The 22,002-nt window shown below is 34.8% G+C and overlaps 2 protein-coding genes and 2 pseudogenes across 2 annotated transcripts; 2 read left to right on the top strand and 2 right to left on the bottom strand.

The window, feature by feature from the left end:
• The first annotated feature begins 1,567 nt into the window (after positions 1 to 1,567).
• Positions 1,568 to 8,726, top strand: LOC140838548 (agamous-like MADS-box protein MADS1). The gene is made up of 9 exons (XM_073204937.1): positions 1,568 to 1,703; positions 1,882 to 2,122; positions 6,127 to 6,208; positions 7,055 to 7,116; positions 7,210 to 7,309; positions 7,526 to 7,567; positions 7,979 to 8,020; positions 8,142 to 8,323; positions 8,503 to 8,726. Exons 2-9 carry the CDS (start codon positions 1,893 to 1,895, stop codon positions 8,504 to 8,506), a joined length of 744 nt encoding a protein of 247 aa, XP_073061038.1. The 5' UTR covers positions 1,568 to 1,703; positions 1,882 to 1,892; the 3' UTR covers positions 8,507 to 8,726.
• LOC140838547 (trifunctional UDP-glucose 4,6-dehydratase/UDP-4-keto-6-deoxy-D-glucose 3,5-epimerase/UDP-4-keto-L-rhamnose-reductase RHM3-like) lies at positions 8,504 to 11,214 on the bottom strand (annotated as a pseudogene).
• Positions 11,215 to 14,653: 3,439 nt separating this feature from the next.
• Positions 14,654 to 16,611, bottom strand: LOC140838545 (uncharacterized). Its single transcript, XM_073204935.1, has 3 exons — positions 16,364 to 16,611; positions 15,512 to 16,019; positions 14,654 to 15,162 (listed from the first exon to the last, which is right to left on the bottom strand). The coding sequence occupies exons 1-3, from the start codon at positions 16,503 to 16,505 to the stop codon at positions 14,832 to 14,834; spliced, it is 981 nt and encodes a 326-aa protein (XP_073061036.1). The 5' UTR covers positions 16,506 to 16,611; the 3' UTR covers positions 14,654 to 14,831.
• Positions 16,612 to 20,723: 4,112 nt separating this feature from the next.
• LOC140838546 (xyloglucan endotransglucosylase/hydrolase protein 24-like) lies at positions 20,724 to 21,936 on the top strand (annotated as a pseudogene).
• Positions 21,937 to 22,002: the final 66 nt, after the last annotated feature.

Raw genomic sequence — 22,002 nt, 5'->3', positions numbered from 1 at the left:
CTATCTCCACTCAATGGCAAATACAGATCTTTGCAATATAGCAGGTCCAACATGCTTGCCTTCCATATGGAATAATTTGATCCGTTGAGTTTAAACATCCCTCCAATGGATTCTTCCATGTATCCTAATGTGGCTCTGATACCACTTGTTGGGAAAGATAGCCAAGTTAAATAACTTTTCGTGCAGCGGAAGGTTTGATTCTTTTCCCTTTAGCGGTAATATCAGATCAAAATATTTCCACGATATCAACAATGATAATAATTATGAAGAAAACGAGACAAGGATTTTTACGTGGAAAACCCAAATTAGGGAAAAACCACGAGACCGAAGTCCAACAAAAGAAATCTCCACTATATCAATAATGGGTACAAATCGTTCCTACAACAATATGAGATAACAACAACTCTCCCTAGAACAACTTAGGGGACACCAAGAACTTCAAGAATAATTATTCTTGGATGACATACTCAATCTCACTTTCGAAGTGGAACTCACACAACTCTAATCACATAGAAAATTCTTTCTGATGTGGAAGATCGGACATTGCCGCAACCACAGAGCATACTAAATTTTATCTAAATGACTAGGCTATACAACACTCAAATGCTTGTGTTTTTGCTTGTCTTGGGATGAATGGAATGGATGCAAATGTATGGTATTTATAGGAAAAATTTTGGGGTTGGTGTAGTGTGAATGATGGATGTGTTTTCAAAGTTTAGTAGCCTAACATTGAACCAAACTTTGAAAAATGGTTTGAATAAAAAAAAAATGTGCTTGAATTTTCAACAAAAGGGTACGTAGAAAGAGTGAAATAGTTCATTCTAAACATATGATTGATAAAAAGGAAAAGAAAATTTTGCTTGAGTGAAACCTAACCAAGGTCTCATTCAACAGCATTAATAGTCACTTTCCAAAAGAACCACCTCTCTTCATCTCTCCTCCTTTTACCCATACTTGAGAGAAATGGATCTTTCAAATAAGTGGACAGCAATGCCCTCTTCTCTCCTACCTCTCAATGATTTAGTTTTGAGGTTGATAAAATAAGTTTTTACTTTAAAAAAACAATATATATATATATATTATATATATATATATATATATATATATATATATATATATATATATATATATATATATATATGTGTGTGTGTGTGTGTGTGTGTGTACACACACCTCATGTTTCTTGATTAACTTTGGTAGCCAAGTTTCTTTTCCTTTTTTGATTTGCTAATGAGTTTTGCGTCTGATGCAACCAATTAATTGACAATTTTTTAGAACAATTTCATCAACTTATTTAAGTACATTTTCTTGTTGAATTCAAGTGCGTTTCGATTTTAAATTTTGACCAATAAAAATCGCAAAAAAAAAAACGACTAAACCAGCACGATAGGTTCAAAATGATCCATCATCCCCTATAATTTCGATACGAAAAATCACTATCCAGAACGGGTTTAAACTCAAATTTAATCAATTTGTCTGAGTATTTATTATACATATACTGTATCGTGTGAAGATACAAAATAAAGCAAAATAGAGTGTAGTTGGAGGGTCTAAATTTTAGATATAAATATCTGCCTGCTGGAACAACTCAATTCCATTTTCTGCAACACTTCTGTTCACAGTTGTTGTATAGCATAGTGTAAAATTGACAACAATATTTCATGCTCTCCCTTTTACCTTCCCTTCCATAGTTTCCTTACCAGGTTAGTGACTAAACTAATTCAAACCATTGACTAAAAAATTCTTGTTTAGCTTATTTTGGATGTTTCTAAATTTAAATTCCATTTTTTTTTTTGCTGTTTTGTAACCATTCCTTAAACCAGGCTATAATCTTGATGAACTTTCAAGAACAATCATTCAGTTTTGTTTTCCTTATTTCAGCTTTCGTTGGGATGGCGTTTCCTAATCAAGAATCCGAGTCATCGAATTTGTTGAGAAAAAATGGGAGAGGGAAGATTGAGATCAAGAGGATCGAAAACACGACGAATCGACAGGTCACCTTCTGCAAGCGTAGAAATGGGCTGCTCAAGAAGGCCTATGAGTTGTCTGTTTTGTGTGATGCTGAGGTTGCCCTTATTGTCTTCTCAACCCGTGGAAGGCTATATGAATATGCTAATAACAGGTTAAATATTCTTTTTATTTTTTAAAATCCCATTTCGTTCAAGGTTTTGTTTTTATAAGATTACGATCTTATGTTTTGATTTTTTTCTTTCTTTCAAAAGTTCCATTCTCATAAATCTAGGTCACCATCTAGTTTTCTTGACATCTGAGAGAAGATCATGGTTTCCTGTAGTTGTGTGGCATCAAGAAAATTTAAGGAAAGGTTTCAATTAACTGTTATTTCCTACTCTTTATCTTTTTAGATTTGTCTGTTTTGATTGTTCTTTGGAAAGCTAGATTTGATGATCACATGAATATTGCTTGAATCTAACCTTCTGTCATGTAAGTTTAATGAATGTCTTTGACATACATAAATTTTTATGTAGTTAAGATCGAGTCTTCCATCACCATTTCAGATTCACTAGTTTTTTCTTTGATACTTTTTTGCTGGCTTTCCTTTATGAGTTCCACTGAGTTCTCCTTTCTTTTCTGTGCTATCTCTCAGTTCCCTGTTCGATATAATACCTCCAAGATCTGTTGTGATTAATTAAAAAAAAAGAAGAAGAATTGGTGTATGTAACAGTTCTAGAGAACTTAAACAATCAAGAAATTATACATGAAACTTTTCTCAAAAATCAGCTTCCTTGTGAATGTCTGTATGTATATATGTATGTAATGCTAATTATATTTGTTTCTTTCTCTCTTCCCCACATGTCGTCTGTCAGCTCGAGAAACTCATCTGCAAAGCTGTCAAGTTCCCATTTGCCCATTCCCTTGTTCTTCTCGACCCTTAATCTCCCGTCATTTCAACAAATCAAAGTCTCATTTTTAAACCTAAAAATTAGCACTTTAGGGTTTCAAATTTCAAAAGGGCAGGGCTAAATAACTTGTTAAGACACCATTTTAAGTTGGTCAAACAATGTAATATCTCATTTTCGGAAGATGGGCATCTTGGGCTTCGGCCGTTTTTACCGTTTTACCCCTAGTGGAGTAGGGATTAGGGCAAGGGGACTATAGTTAGGGTTTGAAACAAAGTTGTGCGCCTAAAGTGATGTGTTTTAACCATAGAATCTTTGGTCATGTCAGACATGATATTTCAGTTCTACACTTCAAGACAAGGGGGGAAGGGTTGTCATATTCCCCCTTTTTCTTTGGTTTTCTCCTCCATGCCCAAAGCCTTTTCTTTTTTTTTTTTATTATCTGTAAAGGTGAAAAACATTTACCCTTTCTGTGTTGCGGTAGATTTGTTCTATTAAGATTTCTTTTCTTCTCCCTTCTCAAACTCTGACTTTTTGAAGCTCTAAAAGAACTTCTTTAGCACAGAAAAATGGGAGGGGGAATCATGAAAAATGACACAGCTAAAGTGGCCGATCAGTTTCTTCAAAAAGACGTTAACGTTAAGGGTTTCTTGAAGTAGAAAAGGGGTCGAAGTATAGAAAGGAAATAAAGCAAAACTACTACACTCCATTGCCACCTAAACTTTCAAGAAAAAGGGATATTAAAGAAGAAAGCTTAAATTAATTAGATGGGAAATATTTGAAGTACTGACTTTTGCGAAAAATGGCTGCTCTGATTCACTGATGCACTCAACAAAAGAAGAGATTACAGACAAACAAGACTTACTAAATGTATATGTAATTTCAGTAAACAGGCAAAGAAATGCACATTTTTTACGCCTTTAAAACCATGTAACAAAAATGCTGTAATTATAAAGGAAGAAACTGAAGGGATATGGGAGCATTATCGGGATTTTGAATCAATCGAGGTGGGTAATAATCCACTGGGGTCTAGATCTTGATCAATGGGAGGGAGGTATTAACCTTGGGGTAAAAGGGTGTGGGACACGTGGCAAGATCAACCTGGAACAAAGATGCTAGAGCCAATCATATTGTGGGATCTTGAGCCAGCGTGGCAGAGGGCAGCCAATCGGTGTGTCGAGGAAATTAAGGTTTTCCCCCCAACTTGTCCTGACTGAAAGTGAATGTATGTGTTTTCACTGTGATGTTTCTGTGAGACTCGGATATTGATTATACATTTATGCCATGGTTTTAAGGAGAGGTGACCTTTTTAGGTTGGCAAAGAATCCTACACTACCTCATGTTTTCTTGATTAATAAGAAAAATTGTATCAAAAATCTTTGGACAAAATTGCACATTGGTTTAAGATTTTTTATTTCAAAATGTACTGAATTGTCTAAAAAAAAAATTATCCATAATTTTGCATCAAGAATCTTGGACAAAATCCTAGCCTTGCTTGATTGTTGATTATTCATGTTATTTACCGAATCTTATCATCAGCTCCCTAATATTCATTTGATATCTACGTTGCATCAAAGTTTTGATTTTTTCAATTTAAAATAATGAATGATATATGCTCACAAAATGTTAGCTTAATTTATGTATTTTCTTCGCAAATATACACATTTTTATTTATTAATTAATTCAAAATTAACATCGATAGGGATATATGCATGTTTTATTCATTTACTAATTAGTTCTAGCTACTAAGTCAAATTTTATTTCCTGATAAATATGAATATTAATCCATATTGATTGGTCTCGTGAAGTTTTGGCATTAAACTCTAATGTATTTAGCTGTTGATTTTTCATCTTATGCTCTATACTCGGAGCTGGGCTCTTATATCATGTCTCTCTTTTTATCAATAGAATAAATACAAGTCTTTACATCAATTGCATGATAAATTTAATGATATATCCCTCAACCTTGGATGGTTATGATCTTGTTCTGGCCACCGATCGAGACTCTATAGAATTTTACTACATATATACTTTCATGGATGGCGCTCTAGTGTGATTCGAACTCATGATCATTTTTTTTTAATCGAACTCATGATCATTGATCACCAAAGAGGTTGTTCTAATAATTTAAGGTATCTGGCAACTTATTATGGTTGAATTTGGATCGACATCCATTGGATGACCAAATCCTGAATTATTTGTTGTAATCCCTCGAATATCAAGGGATATTGATAGGTATATGGTTTGAGGCTTGACTCATAGATCATCCAAGAATTATCATGATTAATTTGAGATTTATAAATAGTACACCAAATCTAGTTAGCATGAAATTCCAGTTGATATAATTATTAGAATAAAGTGTAAATCATTATTATTATGATGACATATGTGTATGAAGAAATCTAGTAGAACTTTTTGATCCAATAAGATTTTTTTTTTTTTTTTTTTGCTTTTCATAGTTGTTTTTAGGGAAAATTGTAATTGTAGTCCGGTAAGTTTTCATGTAATTTTTTGTTTTAATCATTTAACTTGTCAAAGTTTGGTTTTCATTTAGTAACTTGAATATTTTTTTGTTGGACGTCATTTTTTGCCCGGAACTACTAGATCCACCAGATATTGCTTATTTGGCATGCATATATACTCTCCTACGTGGCTTATGTGACAAAAATAAAATTTATATTACATATATTAGATAAACATAAATAAAAATAATGAGAAAAGACATTTTTTTTCTCTCGTTTTGAATTATTGATGGTCATTTTGCTTTATTATTTTTTAAGAGATGAACTTTAATTTGAGTAATATGTGCTTAATTCTCGCCACATATACCACGTAACAGAAAATCAGTATCAAATAAATCATATTCGATTGATTTAGTGGTTTGTAGGGAAAAAATGACCAAAACCCAAACAAAGCCAATTTATTCTATGAAAACAAAAGTTAACAAATTACAAAATTAAAACCCAAAAGAGACTAACTTACAGGTCTATAAAATTGCAAATTTTCACTAATTTTTATATTTGTTGGCATGTCACTTTATAACTAATTACAAAATAATTGCATCAAAAGTTTTTTGTATTTGACTAACATTTTTTAGAAAATAACTTTGAAAATTTTATTAGGGAATAGAAACACCAAAAGTTTTTCTTAACAAAATTTGAAGGTTTTTCACGAAAAGCTTGACATCTTACACACATCGAAGCACAACTAAAGAATGTATAGATAGAAATAAAACTTTGATACAAATTGAAGGTTTTTGTGGATGCAGTGTTAGGGCAACTATTGACAGGTACAAGAAAGCAAGCTCTGATCCCTCCAATTCTGTGTCAACATCTGAAGCTAACACTCAGGTTACCTAATTTTTATCTTGGTTTCACTTTAAAGAAATGATTTTTTCCTTATTTTTTCTTATTTGTTTAGAAATAAATAAATAGATAGATAGATACCTATAATTAATTAAAATATTATCAAACAAAAAATTAACAGATATATACCCGTTAGGAATGGATGTGAAATGATGCTTATTAATTTTATATTCCAACTAAAAGGAATGAAATGTATAGATTATTAAATGAAATGTTTAGAAGGAAAGCTAAACACACAAATTAAATGGAGCTTATTCGATCATCATATTTTCAGGGGTAAGTTATCAATTTCTTGCACATTATTAAAACTTGACTCATAAAATTTAATAATTCAAGAATACAAAAAACAAAACATCAAAACGGAAATTATTTATATAGTTGAGAGAAAAGACAAAAACTTGTGTGAAATGGTCTCACCAGTTGTATTTTGTGAGACATATATCTTATTTGGGTCATCCATGAAAAAAATATTTTTTTTATGCTAAAATATTACTTTTTAGAATAGGTTTTTTGTGAGACGGTCTCACGAATCTTTATCTGTAAGACGGGTCAACCCTATTGATATTCACAATAAAAGGTAATACTCTTGGCATAAAAAGTAATATTTTTCATTGATGACCCAAATAAGAGATCTGTCTCACAAACTTCGACCCGTGAAACCGTCTCACAAAATACGAACCGTGAGACCGTCTCACACAAGTTTTTGCCTACTTTTCATTGTGAATATCGGTAGGGTTGACTCGTCTCACAGTAGATTCGTGAGAGAAAATTGTTATATATAAATTTTGATTACCTTCCTAAAGTGATATCCATTGGTTGTTGAATTACCAGTTTTACCAGCAAGAAGCCGCCAAACTGCGCAGACAAATAAGAGAGATACAGACTTCAAACAGGTGTCGTATATATATATGTATATATATTATAGTTTGATCAAATGCCAGTTATACAAGATTATTACGGACATTTTACTATGTATATATATATAGGCAAATTCTTGGAGAGGGTGTTAGCTCCATGTCTTTGAAAGAACTGAAGAATACTGAAAGTAAAGTGGAGAAAGCTATCAGCAGAATCCGTTCCAAGAAGGTAAAACTCATTACCAAGTCTCCAAAATTTTGTGGACTGCTATTCTCGCTTTGTTTCCGAACAATTTTTCTATCTCCAAAAGTAAAATTCACACAATAATATATAATTCCATTTTTGTTTCATTTGTGACTACCACTGTCCCAGTAATGAAGTTTATTATCACATTCTTCGAAATAAACGTGTTCTAATTTTATATCATATGGTCGAATTTCGCAGAATGAACTGCTATTCGCCGAGATAGAGCTTATGCAGAAGAGGGTATGTGTCTGTATTTCTGTTCATTAAATGTTCAAGTTTTCCGGAATATTTGATTGCTACGTTTGCATATTAATGATTTTTTAAAAAAAAATCTGGGTTTTAGTTAATATCAAGTTTCCAGTTTTTTTCAGTCTTCTATAACGTACGAAGCATGGAGGTCGAGTTTTTCAAGAAATAAAATGATAGAATTATCATAAATCTAAGATTAAATGAATACCAATTTCATGTTCTAAAGAACATAAAATATTAAAATTGTAATAATTAATAGTTTTCTTAATTTTTAAACATATTTGCTTTTCAAATTTATCCTTCATATACTTTTTTTTATTGAAGTTGAGATTTAGATTAGGTTTGAGACCATAATGCTCATGAATATTATACCAAATCATGAATTTGATCATATTGTAACAGGAACTGGAGCTGCACAATGCTAACATGTATCTGCGGGCAAAGGTCATATGCTAATCCTCTTTGCGTCCGTGACGCACCGGCAGATATAGTTTCTTAAACTGAAAATTAGAAATGATAAGAAAATATATATTTGTGTATGCTTGAAAATAATTTGAAGGTGCAGATAGCTGAGAATGAGAGAGCACAGCAGCAACTGAACTTAATCAATCCTGCAGCAGCCGGGGGATCAGAGTATCAGCCCATGTCGTCTCAGACATACGATGTTCACAACTTCCTCCCAGTAGTCAACCTTCTTGAACCCAGTCACCCCTACTCTCGCCAGGACCAAACACCTCTCCAACTAGTGTATGATATCCATTTCTTGTTATTCCTTATTATCATTACTTGGTTTTGTGGACCAAACGTGCCCATGATTTCCATTTAACAAGAATTAATGCGGTGTCCTAAGTTAATGCTTCTATATGGTTTAGTTCACTTGTCGTTCCCAACACTTACGACTCCTAAAACGTAACTTTGTGTTGCAGTTGACAATGGTTGGAAAGGACCTAGTAATGGGAAATATTTTATATCCTGCTTCTATTGAGTGTGCTTGGATCATGGCATGTAAGAAGATGTTGAAGATGATCAGTATCTTGTTTGCGGACATTTATGCAATGTAAAATAACTAAACTACCATGAAATTAGGCAACTCTTGCTCCATGAAGATTGTATCATTGAAATACACAAATTCTTTGCTATTATCACAAAGCAATCTTGTTAAATGTTCCCCCAGTCTAAACAGGCTGTGCTACACTTTTGTGTGTGTGTGTGTGTCTGGGAGATTAGTAAATCACTAAGTGTATTATTATTGTGGGTTATTTCAGTGGTATTCAAGATGATATATTTCAGTAGTATTACCTTATTGTAAATTCATGAGATAAAGACTGAACGTGAAACTTTTTTACTTTCATTTCAGTTGATTCGAGCAAAAATAACAGCAATAGAAAATGGTTTATCATTGGATCTAGCACTAGTGCTAGGGCCATATTTAGACTACTTTACCTGCATACATTAGCAAGATCAATGCATAAAAATACGTCTATTACTACAAATGAGACTTTTTGAACGCCAAATAAGTACGAGGGCTTATTTTCCACTACAAATATAGGAAAAAAATGGCACAAAATATTAAGCAATTTAATCAATTAGGAGGTATACACCTTGGTCAAGTAAAATCCTTTCCAGGGGATAAATCCAAAAATTAATAGATTAATGTTCCTCCAGCAGCAAGGAGGACATGAATCATCAGTATACAAAAGGAGAGAGCAGTCAAGAATCGTTCTCTTGCACCCTGCTATTTATATCTGCCGTAATGTTTTGCTAAATCATAATATCATTTCAAAGATGACTTTTGGGTACCACATCCAATTTGATCTTGATCAGAATTCTGCCCCGCATTGGGATGATCTTTCTCTATGAAATGGCATGAAAGCATTCTTGGATGAGGGAGTAATGCTGCAGAAATGTCACCCCACCAGTCAAAATTTCTTACATACCACTCCATAGTTTTCCTCAGGCCGTTTTCCCATTTAGTTTGCTCGGACCATCCCAATTTTCTAAGCTTTAGAGTGTCCAAGAAATACCTTTGATCATTAAAAGGCCTATTCTCCACAAACTTTATCATTTTGGAGGGATCTAACGAAAACAGTCGACAAACATCTGTTGCCACATCAAGAACTCTCTTTTCCTCAGCCGTTCCAACATTATAAACATGTCCCACTTCACCCCTGTGAAGAACTATCTCAAAAGCCTCAGCAACATCTTCACAAAAAAGATAACTTCTAACATTGGATCCATCCCCTTAAATTGGAAGGGGCTTTCCTGTCATAGCCAAGAAAATAAATTTTGGGACCAACTTCTCAGGAAATTGGTGGGGACCATATACATTGTTTCCTCTCGTGATAATAACCGGTAAACCATATGACCGTCCATATGCCATAACGAGCATTTCAGCGCATTTCAGCCCCGGCTTTAGATGCAGAGTAAGGGTTTGTTGGAAGGAGCTGTGAAGCCTCATGGTTACCCACAGCGGCGTTTTCATCCGTCTCCCCATAGACCTCATCAGTACTCACATGGACAAATCTCTTCATTTGCCCGAAAACTTTGCAAGCTTCAAGAAGTACACAAGTACCATAAACGTTGTTTTTGATAAACTCAAAACTATTGCCAAATGAGTTATCTACACATGTTTGTGCGGCAAAGTGCATAATTGTGTCGATTTTCTCTGTGTCGAGCATATAGTTCACAAGGTCAGCACTACAAACATCTCCCTTACGAATTTAAAGTTGGTAAAAGATCGGGAAGGGTCGAGGTTTTTTAAATTTGAACAGTAATCTAGCTTGTCGAGAACAATTATTCGGTACTCCGAGTAATTCTGGATCAGCCTATTTGCAACATGTGACGCTATAAATCCAGCAGCTCCAGTGGTCAGAATATTCTTTGGTTTATATTTAGCCATGAAGAAACTAAATCCAGAATGTCCCTTCAATCTTTAAAAACAAAGGGCAAAATTCTTAGATACACAGAGAAATACAGCGATCACAGGCAAAATACAAATCACTCAACAAAATTCAGTGATGGAAAAAAATTTAAATAACAAGAACTGGTTATCCACATTCAATCAATAAAAGCTACATCATACACAAGGGATGTCGATTTATATATACTCCAAAAAACCCGCATATAAAATCATAATTTGCCAAAATCACAAGAAGCCCATCCCAAATGAACAAAAATAAAATAGAAAGAAAGACCATCTAATCAGAATCTGACGATTGTGAATCAATCCAAATATTCAGAATAAAACACAATAAAGACTCGAACTTTCTGCAATATTTCCAAATGGGCCATGGATCCACACCCAGTTACAACAACAAAAAAATCACCGATCGCACTTACCAGGAAAAATAAGATCGTTGAATCATGTGAATGAGAAAGAAAAGTTTCCGAATTCCAGCTGCCTTTCTTGGGTGTAATGTGGTACCTACGCGCATAAAATTTGTAAGCAGAGGAAATGCAAACACCGACCGATCGATTCTTATTTGACAAGGAAAGAGCGTTTACTTGAAGTGCCAGACAAAGGAGGATACGCGAAGAATATTGAAAAGGATACTGGTAGGTCCACAAAGTCCGAACGAACCACACTTCGAAACATTCTCGTATTCGAACACGTTGCAGTTCCGAATTTGGCTTCAGTTTTACAATTACACCAAATTCAACTGGGGTTCGTTTAGATGCATCGTTGTAAAAAATGCATACGATTCTTGTTGACAATGCAGAAGAATTTTTTACTGGTCCACTTTTAATATTCCTCCATTTTAGATATCTAGTAAATGACAAAGTTGTACGACATAATTTATAGAAGTTGGTGGACTTAAAAAACTTATACAGAATGAAATTTAAAGATCCGAAAATGCGTAATATTAAAAAATATTATCAAATCTTTTCTCGTTTAATTTTTAGTTTTTGAGTCATCTCTGTGGTACTTTTTTGTTTTAGTTTCTTGATTTTTTTTACTTAAATCAGAAATTTTTTCATAATCTTGAAATTTTATGATTCTTTCTTTGGAACATTATAAACTTTGTTTCTTTTTCTATGATTTAGTCATTTCTTTAGCGCTTATTGTCTTCTTATCTGCGTTTGTTGTCTTCTTATCTTTATGTCGTATTTGCTTTGATATTTCCTTTGTCATTTGTATTAGTACTTTTTCTTGTCTTCATTTTAAATTTTATTTATGTTTCAATTATTTCTTTTTCTTATCAGCATTTATCTTGAGTTGTGGTTTCTCTAAACCATCCACAATTATTGATGTTATTTCATTTTTGGTCGAGACAGACTTGTCTAACTTGGAAGAAATTTGTGATCTTCTTTGTTTGGTTGATCAAGTATTGTTACATGCTTCACATTACCTTTTTTCAGCAATATAAATTTTGTACATGTTATTTAAATAAATGTTTTAATTCACATTAGTACGCATGTCGATTATTTTTTTAGGGAGCAACTAATAACGTCTTAGTAACCTCTTCAAACAACGTCAGCCTAGCTATTTCATTTTCATCTTCGACCAAAATTGTCATCTGGTATCTGAAAAATTAATTGTGAGAAAGTATACACAATAATTTAATGTTTTTAAGAACGCAAAGTTAATTATAGTTGCAATACCTTGTGACGATCTCGATTTCAGCTTCACACAATTCGTGCAATCAAATTCATTGGTAGTTTTGGTAGCTGATTTGAAACCGTTATAACATGCCTCTTACCAGGAGGTTGATTTATTTTCAATTTCTTTAATGCTTGCTTTGATGTGGTAATACTTGTTCTACATTCAATATTATAAGAGTAAAAAAATTTAATTCTGGTTATATAATCTCATGTCACCTCAAAGTCATAAATGAATATACAATATAATTATCTTTAACGATAGATGTTTTGGTTCAAAACAACAATTCATGAAACGTGACATCACCATTACCTCTTCCAAAGCTTTCTTTTTAAGCCATCAATTACTGTTGTGTGCTGAGTTGCTTTGATTCTTTTATCATTTTTATATCCAAAATTCATTCAAAGTTTTTTTATGTTCATTTCTCTTCAACCTGTAAAAGTTGGAAATAGATAGAAGAACAAGTCAATAAAAAAAACAGATCATAACTCTAAGAGATAATGCACAAGGACATACAATAGAAATACATAAAAGATGACACAAATTTCACATTCAAATAACAAAACTTAGCAACACTTTTTGACAAAATACACTCAAAGCATCAAATACAAATTATTCTTCAATTACGAGACATAACAAAACTGCAAAGAAGAGTTATACCAAACGTGAGTGATGACATCCAAAGTCACGGGTAATATAGATAATTGTATACCTACGACTCATGCATCATAGTTTCCTACAATATCATCATATTCATATTGTCAGTAAATAATTTGTGGTCCGAAAAATATTTTATCATTTGTTCTTAAATAAATATAGCATTTGAAAAGTAGTCATTTGTGCATCTATGAAAGTTAACTTCCGAATAGTATTTGAATTATGTCTTGTGGAAATTTGATATCCTTGTCGAATATTAAATACTTTTACCACTATATTTTTTGATCATGTTGGAACGTATCAATCAGCATTATATCAAGGTTTGTCATCATTAGTATGCCTTTAATATGGACGTGCAAAACTTTTTGTTGGCTAGTGAGATGGGTGCGTGCGGTAGATGAGATCCTATCTATGTGGGCCTAATTACCTTCACTTCATTTCAACGGGTAAGATCTTGTCAAATATACAATTTCAAAAAAAAAAGTGGGTCATATATATGTACAGGCAGATCTTGGTCATCCATCTTATCATGAGCACATAGATAGGATGAAATAAACCGATGTGTGGTATGCCGCGAATGATTCAATATAATTTATAATTGTTAATAACTATCGTGACAAATGACATTAACTATTGGCTTTCAAGTCATTTCCGTTTATTTCGTTAATATTAGCTACCTCAATTATTATTTTCATTAAACTAATTATGTGATTTATAATTAAATATGTAATAGTTGTTTATTAATTATATATATGTTACAAAACTGATGATAATTGAATAGGTTTTGATTTGTTTATGAATATTTGGATATAGTGAAATCTTTATAATAATTCATTTAGTATGAGGGATATTTATATGTTGTAATTTAAAGCACATGGTGTAATCATAAAGATGAAAAACGATTTTATCTGTTAAATTTCGTTGTTATTTTTAAAAATAATAATGCTATTAAATTGATTTTTTTAAGTGAATGGTTAAATTATTTCAGGAAATAATCATGTATTAGTTGTTTGGAATATATTTTTCTTAAATTTATTTACTCTTTTTTTTAAGAAAATGACCAAATATACTTGAGGATTAAAAAATAAAATACCACTTTACATTGAAATATACTCGACCCTAATGGATCCGGTGCAGTACTGCATGAGAGCGTTAATCAATCAAATAATATTACTCGTGTTTTGATTTGTGGTTTCTCAGCCATGTTGGGACGAAAATCTGAGGGCTTTCGCAATGATGAAATATTCAAAGGGCTGTTCATGCTGGATAATTTGAAGTGAACATTACAGGAAACGGCAAGATGACTTTTTCTGCACATCGTTTGTTGAAATAGCAAGATGCAACGTGTGTTTAGCAAACGGATGTCGTTTTTTAAAAAAAAAAAAAAAATTGAAGTGCAATTTTTTCTGATTGAGCTATTGATACTTGTGCTTGTGAAGTTAGGCAAGTTCACATTTTTGCTAGAACTTAGAAATTTTCTTTAAATTTCACTCTGTGTTGAACTTTTATATTTTACATATATATCCGACATCACCTGCATGCCTGTTTGTGGTTAGGACAAGTGTGTGTGTGTGTGTGTGTATCATGAGTGACATCTGGTAATTGAAAAGTACTGTAATGTCATCACCACCACATGAAAAGAAGAGTTGCAACATTGTGAATTCGAACCGCTCCTTTGTAGTGTCATATTCCGGAGAACACGATGGTTTGCTGGATCAACTCGTGCTATACTGATTGCGAGTGTTGGGAGATGTGCGAGTGATGAAATCATCTTTCGGAGCCATAAATATTGAAATAGAGTGATTAAGGTAGTGACAGAAGAAAGGATTAGGTTGATATCCGTCTTGACTTGGTTACAGTAATAAGGGAAACGGAACTTAAAGAACATAAAACGTTGATCTAGCTAAGGACAGGATAACGCAGGCGATATTTGTGATTTTAGAATACAGCGAGAACAGAACTGAATGTCAGACAACGCAGATCCTTAATCACTAATTTTCAGGCTCTTTTCTTGGTTTTACCCTCGTTAGCCAGCTTGAAGACCCGTGCCTGAGTTGCTGCAGCCTTGTTGGAGCTAAGCGCGGCAACAAAACTATCCCTGACCTGTGTGGTTGTGTAAGGGAACCTCGAGTCAGCTGCGGAGTTTAGCAAAGCAGCTGTCCCTTGCCTGTAAAGCTCTCCAAAGCCATCTCTACGAGTGTTTGAAAGAGCCTGTACCAAGTTCATATTGGCACCAATTCCAGGTAAACTGGTCACTCCGAATGTGCTGCCAATTGTTCCAATCCAACCAAACAAACCCCATATCAATCCAGGGTTAGTGCTCCAGTAGCTGCAATTCACAGGTAAGAAAAGATTATCAAGCTTTACTTTTTTAGTTTTGATATTTGAAGCCATGATCTGCGTGCGCGCGCGCGCGTGTGTGTGTGTGTGTGTGTGTGTATATATGTGTGTGTGTGTGTGTGTGTGTGTGTGGTTTTCATATATGAAAAGCAGCAATGGCAACTGTGTGAAAGAAGGAGAAGGGATGCTAAAATCTTAAATCAGTGGCGAGATTTGGAAATGTGGTGTGAAATTTAATTGTGGAGAAATTGAAGAAGTGGACATTTGAAGAAAGAATCAAGCTGTTGATACCTTTCATATTCTGAAAATAAAATTATAAAAAGCTGACACAGACTTACATGCAAGTAAAAGGTGGAGAGACTGGCGTGAACGAAAATGGAGGTGATGGAACGGTGACGCCTGGAGTGGTCGGAACTCCGGGGCCGATAATGGGGATGGTTGGAGGACTTCCAATGGGTAGCGTTGGAGTAGTCGGAGTAGTTGGGCCAGGGATTGACGTTGGAGGGGGGTTGTAATATCCGCCACCAGTACCACCCCCAGTCGGAGGAGTTGGGGTGGTCGGAGTAGTTGGGGTAGGGATTGAAGTTGAAGGGCCACCAGCACCCCCGGTTGGAGGAGTTGGAGTGGTCGGAGTAGTTGGGGTTGGGATTGAAGTTGGAGGGGGGTTGTGATATCCGCCACCAGTACCACCCCCTGTTGGAGGAGATGGAGTGGTGGGGAGAGGTCCACCGCCTGGGGGATTACCGCAGTTGACCGGTGGTGTGCCTCCATAGCTGCCACCTCCATGAGAAGGTGTTGGTGTTGCATGTCCACCTCTTGAACCATGTGCTGGAGGGGTGAATGAGACTGTAACCAAAAAGAAAAAGAAAAGAAAAGAAAAGAATTCAGCTCGCATGTTTGAGGGGTTGTTCGCCAACTCAGTACTATTCCACATTTGCATGCTTAAAACAATGTATCCTTTTTCATTCACACAGAACGAGAATCAAACAATAAAGCTTAAGCTCATGTCCTTGTTATGTTTTCTTGAGAAAAACAAGTGGATGATAAAATCCATGCGGCCATGCCTTTCCATGTTTCCAAAAAAAAAAAACATATATATGCCTTTGCAAACATAAACCAAGAAACGCCAATATATGTGCATGAATGAGCGTGTACGTCGTACACACAGAGAAAAAAGAAAAGCGCATTGCCTGTTGGAGGAGTTGGAGCATAGTAGTTTTTCTGATCCTCAAAAGACATGACAGGGATAACCAAGTTTTGGGAAAGCAGCAGAGCAGCAACAACCACCCACAGAGGCAGCGGTGCCGGCTTAATTTCCATTCTTGAATCCATCTTCCAGGAATGGGAAGAATGATAGGAGGAAGGGTAAAGTTGTTCAGAGACATGCACTGGGGATGAATGCAAGAGGAAGCGGTTTATATATAACTGAAGTGCATATAATATACATACACACAGGTAATTAAGTATGTGTGGTTAGTTGGTATGTGTTGCAGGTGCATTTAAACCATCATTTAACTCTCACACAACGATGTACTATAAGATGTGATGAATATTTAGTCAAATATAAAATATTTGCATGGTTAACATTTCATCAATTCATGCAACAGATGATCGAGCATCAAATATATGGGAAGATTTGAATCTCTCTCTCTTTATTGTATTAAAAGAATCTTGGCACATGTAAATTTCTTTGAAGTAGCTAACTACCAACATGCTGCATGCTTTAGGTGATGGGGATTTGGCAGAATCGACATAGAACGTCAATTTCCATGGATCCAACGTCTGTGTTTAAGATACTAGTAAATGGAATTAGTTGGTAAACTTATACTCTTGGAAAATTGTTTTCATTAGGACATGTTAAAAGAAATATGGTACGTACATGCCGAAAATATATAAATATTTCAGTTCGAAGAAAGACCATGTATTGTAAGGGTAGATTTTATCAACCAGGGATCGAGAACTTGACTGAACTCATGAAAAAATCTATAATTTGAATCTTCACTTTAATATCTTCCCACTCAGTTTTCTTGATATTCTCCACCTGTCACAATTCACAACAGGCTCTAATCTAATCTATGCATTTAAAATTGTTGGTTTTGATGAGGGTTTCTGTGAAAAGTAAGCATAGGGTTGCAGTGCTTCCCTCCTCCTAAATGCCAAGTATCTTGTTTGGTAGTAAGATACCGACCGACCCACTCTTTTGAGTTCGACTGAGAAATGCCACTTTTTGAATAGAAATCATGTTTTGGCTACTGAGAATTAAATCTAAATTGATCATATTAGAATGTAACTATATTGAGGTTGGCAACATATAATCAATCAAATCGAGTTAAATATTGTCGAATTTTAAGATATCTTTCATTTCAGTCGGTTTTTTTATGTCCCGAGCGTGCCTAAATAGATGACGCAGAAATGACACAACAACGAATCATGTTCATTGTTTGAGAAGATATATTTGAAATTTATGAATTTTGATTATAGTTTTATTATTAACAATGAAACAATAGATGAATATTAAATACATAGTCTACTTATTTATATATTAGTTACATAAAGTAGAATGAATTTCAAATATCGCGATTATTGTGTGAGGTTGATATACATCATAATTAACATAGAATATTGTTATGATCTTGTTTTTATAAAAATAAATTTATGGATTTGAAATATATGGATCCAAATAAATTATTTTTAACTTTATTGGCTACCCCTAAACTTCAGTTGCCTTCATTTAATGGGCAGGACTGAAATGTTGGCAAACATAAAAATTAAAAATGATTACTGATGCATTTAATTCTTGAATTAAATGAGAAACGTCCCTGAATCCGCTTTAAACTTTTTATTAATTTTTTGTGCTTAGAAAACAGAGCCTCTTTTCTTTTAAAATTTAAATAATTCCATTAATTAAACTTTTTATTAAAATTTTAAATAACTCCATAAATTAAAGTTTCGAGTATATTATTCTTTGAAAAAATCACTCGAAATCGAAGCTAAAAATTTGAAATTCATTCAACGTGTTTTGATATAGGATTTAAAATCCATAAAAGAAAATTTTATTAGAAATTATAGGATTTAAAATCCATAAATGAAAATTTTTAGAAATTCATTCAACGTGTTTTGATATAGGCTTTAAAATTTGAAATTCATTCAACCAGCTAGCCCAACTAGTATTCACACTTTAAGAATCTAAGTATATGTGCATGGAGGTTCTGGTTCAAGTGTTGGGCGAGGCGAAAGAATTCTATGAGTGACGGTGCATGGGCATGGGCCGATGCTCATGCATGGGCATGATTAGTGGTGCATGGGTATGGACTAGACTTGTCAAATTGGGTCAGGCCCATCGGACCGGCCCGCCTCGCTATTAAAATTAAGAGGGTTGAGTTGATAAAATAATAGCTCGTTTGGAGGCGAGCCAAATGGGCTGACCCCATTTGAGTTGCGGGCCAAGATGGGTCGAGCCCAAACAGAGCGGGTTGGCCTGTCAAATTAGGATAGAATTTTATATATAATATATATATATATATATATATATATATATATTTAATTTTTAAGTTTTATATAAAAATTGGAATAAGTCTCATGCGTCTCCATCACTCTCTTATCTTATTTCTTTCTTATTTTTCTCCTTGGCCTCGCTTCCATCACTCACTCTAATAAAATCTGAATCTCTGTAAATTTTATTCATGAATCTTAAAAGGAAGAAATTTTTATAAATTTTATTCATGAATCTTAAAATAATTTTTAAGCATAACAATTGTTTGTGAACCCAGGAGCAGTTTCGTTTGAAATCCGACGAGTTGTGGTGAAATTTTGTAGACCCGGCGGAGGTTTGATAATTATGTGTATTGTTGAACACATAATATTTTCTAAAATTTACAACCGTCTCTTTTCTCGAATTTTTGTTCTCTTCCATGTCTCAATCTTCATGTTTGGTTTAAGCACTTTACTTTTTATGGATTATGTTGATGATTTCTTAATTTCTTATTTCAATGTTTTTAAGTATTTTATGAAACTATTTGACTGAAATATATTTTTCTTCTATATTTACTGCGATATTGTTTAGTATTTTTTTTCTTAAAAAAATAAACGGGTCGGCCCGCCTAGCCCGCGGCCCAAGGTGGGTTGGGCTGGGTTGGCCATTTAGAGGTCCGCGGAAATGTTGCCCCGCCCCGCCCCGCATAATGGCAGGTTGCGGCGGGTGGCGGACTGGCCCACCCCGCCAGCCCGTTTTGACATGTCTATTATAGACCCAAGTCCATGTTGGTTCAGCCAAATAATCCATGATCGTTACAATAGTTAAGTTTTTTAATATGCTTAAATGTCGAAAAATACACAAGTTAAAATTTTAAAAATTATTGTTCATTAAACTAGTTGTTACTTTTATTTTATCTTGACTAATGTTTTTTGGAATCAATTGTTCAAATCGTGTGATGTTTTCTTCTCATGTTTCCAATGTCTTTCTTATCCTTTTTATTGTAACTCAAAAATCGAAAAGAAAAAAAGTTGATATTTTTACCTTATAAAAGAATCAGAATACTAATATAATTGTTATTTTAAAGTAAAATATAATTTCTCAATATTAATCTCAAACTTAATAAAAAAAAATATTATTTTTATGTTAAGGCTGCGTTTGGTTCGAGTGATTAGCCGGGATAGATTATTTTATCCCGGCTAATCACCCGTTTGGTTGGATTTTTAGGAAATACGAGGGCCCGTGATAAAATTGAAAAGCCCGCACTGTAGCTACTATTTGTTGGACAAATAATACTGACAATTTAGGTGTGATAAATTATCCCACTCTTAATACCTCCTATTTTTCCATTTTTACCCTCTCCTAAATTCAAACTCAAGTTAGCGACGGTTTGTAAAAATCTGTCCCAAATAGCGACGGTTTTCTCAAAAACCGTCGCTAATAGCCACGGTTTTCTCAAAAACCGTCGCTAATAGCGACGGTTTTTCAGAAATTGTCGCCGATCTAAACAAGATCGGCGACGGTAAATCCGTCGCAAGATCATTTCCGGCAGACCATTTCCGGCAAATCCGTCGCTAATAGCGACGTTTCAGGCCCTCTCACCCGCCGACCTTTTCCGGCAGACCATTTCCGCCCGACCGCCGGCCACCACCGCCACTGTCGCCGTCGCGAAGGGGAAGGGCAAATTCGTCTTTTCATCAAAAAATTCAAAATAATCCTACACTTAAAAATCTTACCAAACATAATATTATTTTACACCATATATTACAATCCTATCACAATCATTTTCTTTATCATTTACGTACTAATCATTAGTTTACTCTATCCTTCAACCAAAAGTAGCCTAAAAGTATCATTTTATCACGAGTAACTTGCTCCATATTTATTGGCCCCAAGCGAAGAAGCTTCCTGTGACAAACAACCTGATAGCTGTGATGTATTTGAAATCAGCCTTTTTGAGAATCTGAACACCCATCGGTGGCTTAACGCGTTAACTCCAGCTCAATTCCACAGGATAACACACACTTTTTCCCTTTTTCTGCAAACTCAACCACAGCTGTAACCAATCCCATACTCTCTGTATAAATCTTGATTTTCATTCATAGTAGGGGCACTTTCACCTCTCAGCTTGAATGAGATTTTGGAATTCTTCAAGTTCATCGATGCTTCTTCTGTTCACCGTTTTCGTGGCCTGTTTCCTGGCCACTTCAGCTGATTTCAACCGAGACGCTGAAATCACATGGGGCCAAGGCCGTGGCAAGGTTCTTGAAGGTGGCCGGGCCTTGACTCTTTCGCTCGATCAGTATTCGGGTTCCGGGTTCCAGTCCAGGAATGAGTATATCTATGGAAGATTTGACACCCAACTCAAGCTTGTCCCTGGAAATTCCGCCGGGACAGTCACAACTTTTTTCGTAAGTCATGCGTGATTCTTGAAACTAATCCTGTTTAAAACCTTGTCAAAAACTAGTGAATTACAGATTTTAAATTTTGAGGTGCAGTTGTCATCCCAAGGGCAAGGACATGACGAAATCGATTTCGAGTTCCTGGGAAATTCTTCCGGAGATCCATACACAGTCCACACCAATGTTTACTGCGCAGGGGAAAGGAGACAAGGAGCAACAGTTTCGTCTCTGGTTCGACCCAACCGCAGCATTCCACACTTACTCAATCGTCTGGAATCCTCAACGCATCATGTATGTATAAATGCAATCATGCAACCATTCCGCAATAATATATATCCATCATTTGCACGAATTTGAACTATCCCAATTCTTGTTATTGCGTAATTTTCAGATTTTTGGTGGACAATATCCCGATCAGGGTATTCAACAACCACGAAGCAATCGGAACTCCTTTCCCCAAAAGCCAGCCCATGAGAGTGTACGCCAGCCTGTGGAATGCTGACGACTGGGCGACGCAAGGCGGGCGAGTGAAGACGGATTGGACCAAAGCTCCATTTGTGGCCACTTACCGGAATTTCAAAATCGAATCTTCGGAACCCAGCGATTCATTGAATGGGAATCAGGCATGGCAGACTCAGGAACTGGACAGCAACGGCAGAAACAGGTTGCGATGGGTTCAGCAGAAGTATATGATCTACAATTACTGCACTGATTTTAAGAGGTTCCCCCAGGGAATCCCCGCTGAATGCAAGCGCTCAAGATTTTGAATGACTCGGTTTTCTTTAAAATTGTGTAATTTTTACACCTGTTGATGCAATTCTTTCATTCTTTTGGATTCTTTTGTTCAATTGTAGCCATGTATTCTTGGAAATATGTTCGAATTCGTTCTTCTCATTTTTTCTTTTTCCGGTTAATGATATTAATAATATCATTTTAATCACAACAGCGATATTAC

The sequence above is a fragment of the Primulina eburnea genome, chromosome 8, assembly GCF_022965805.1.
Source record: "Primulina eburnea isolate SZY01 chromosome 8, ASM2296580v1, whole genome shotgun sequence".
In the NCBI taxonomy this organism is placed as follows: Eukaryota; Viridiplantae; Streptophyta; class Magnoliopsida; order Lamiales; family Gesneriaceae; genus Primulina; species Primulina eburnea.
Note: the sequence above shows the minus strand (reverse complement) of the source record. Positions and strands in the feature narration are given on the sequence as shown.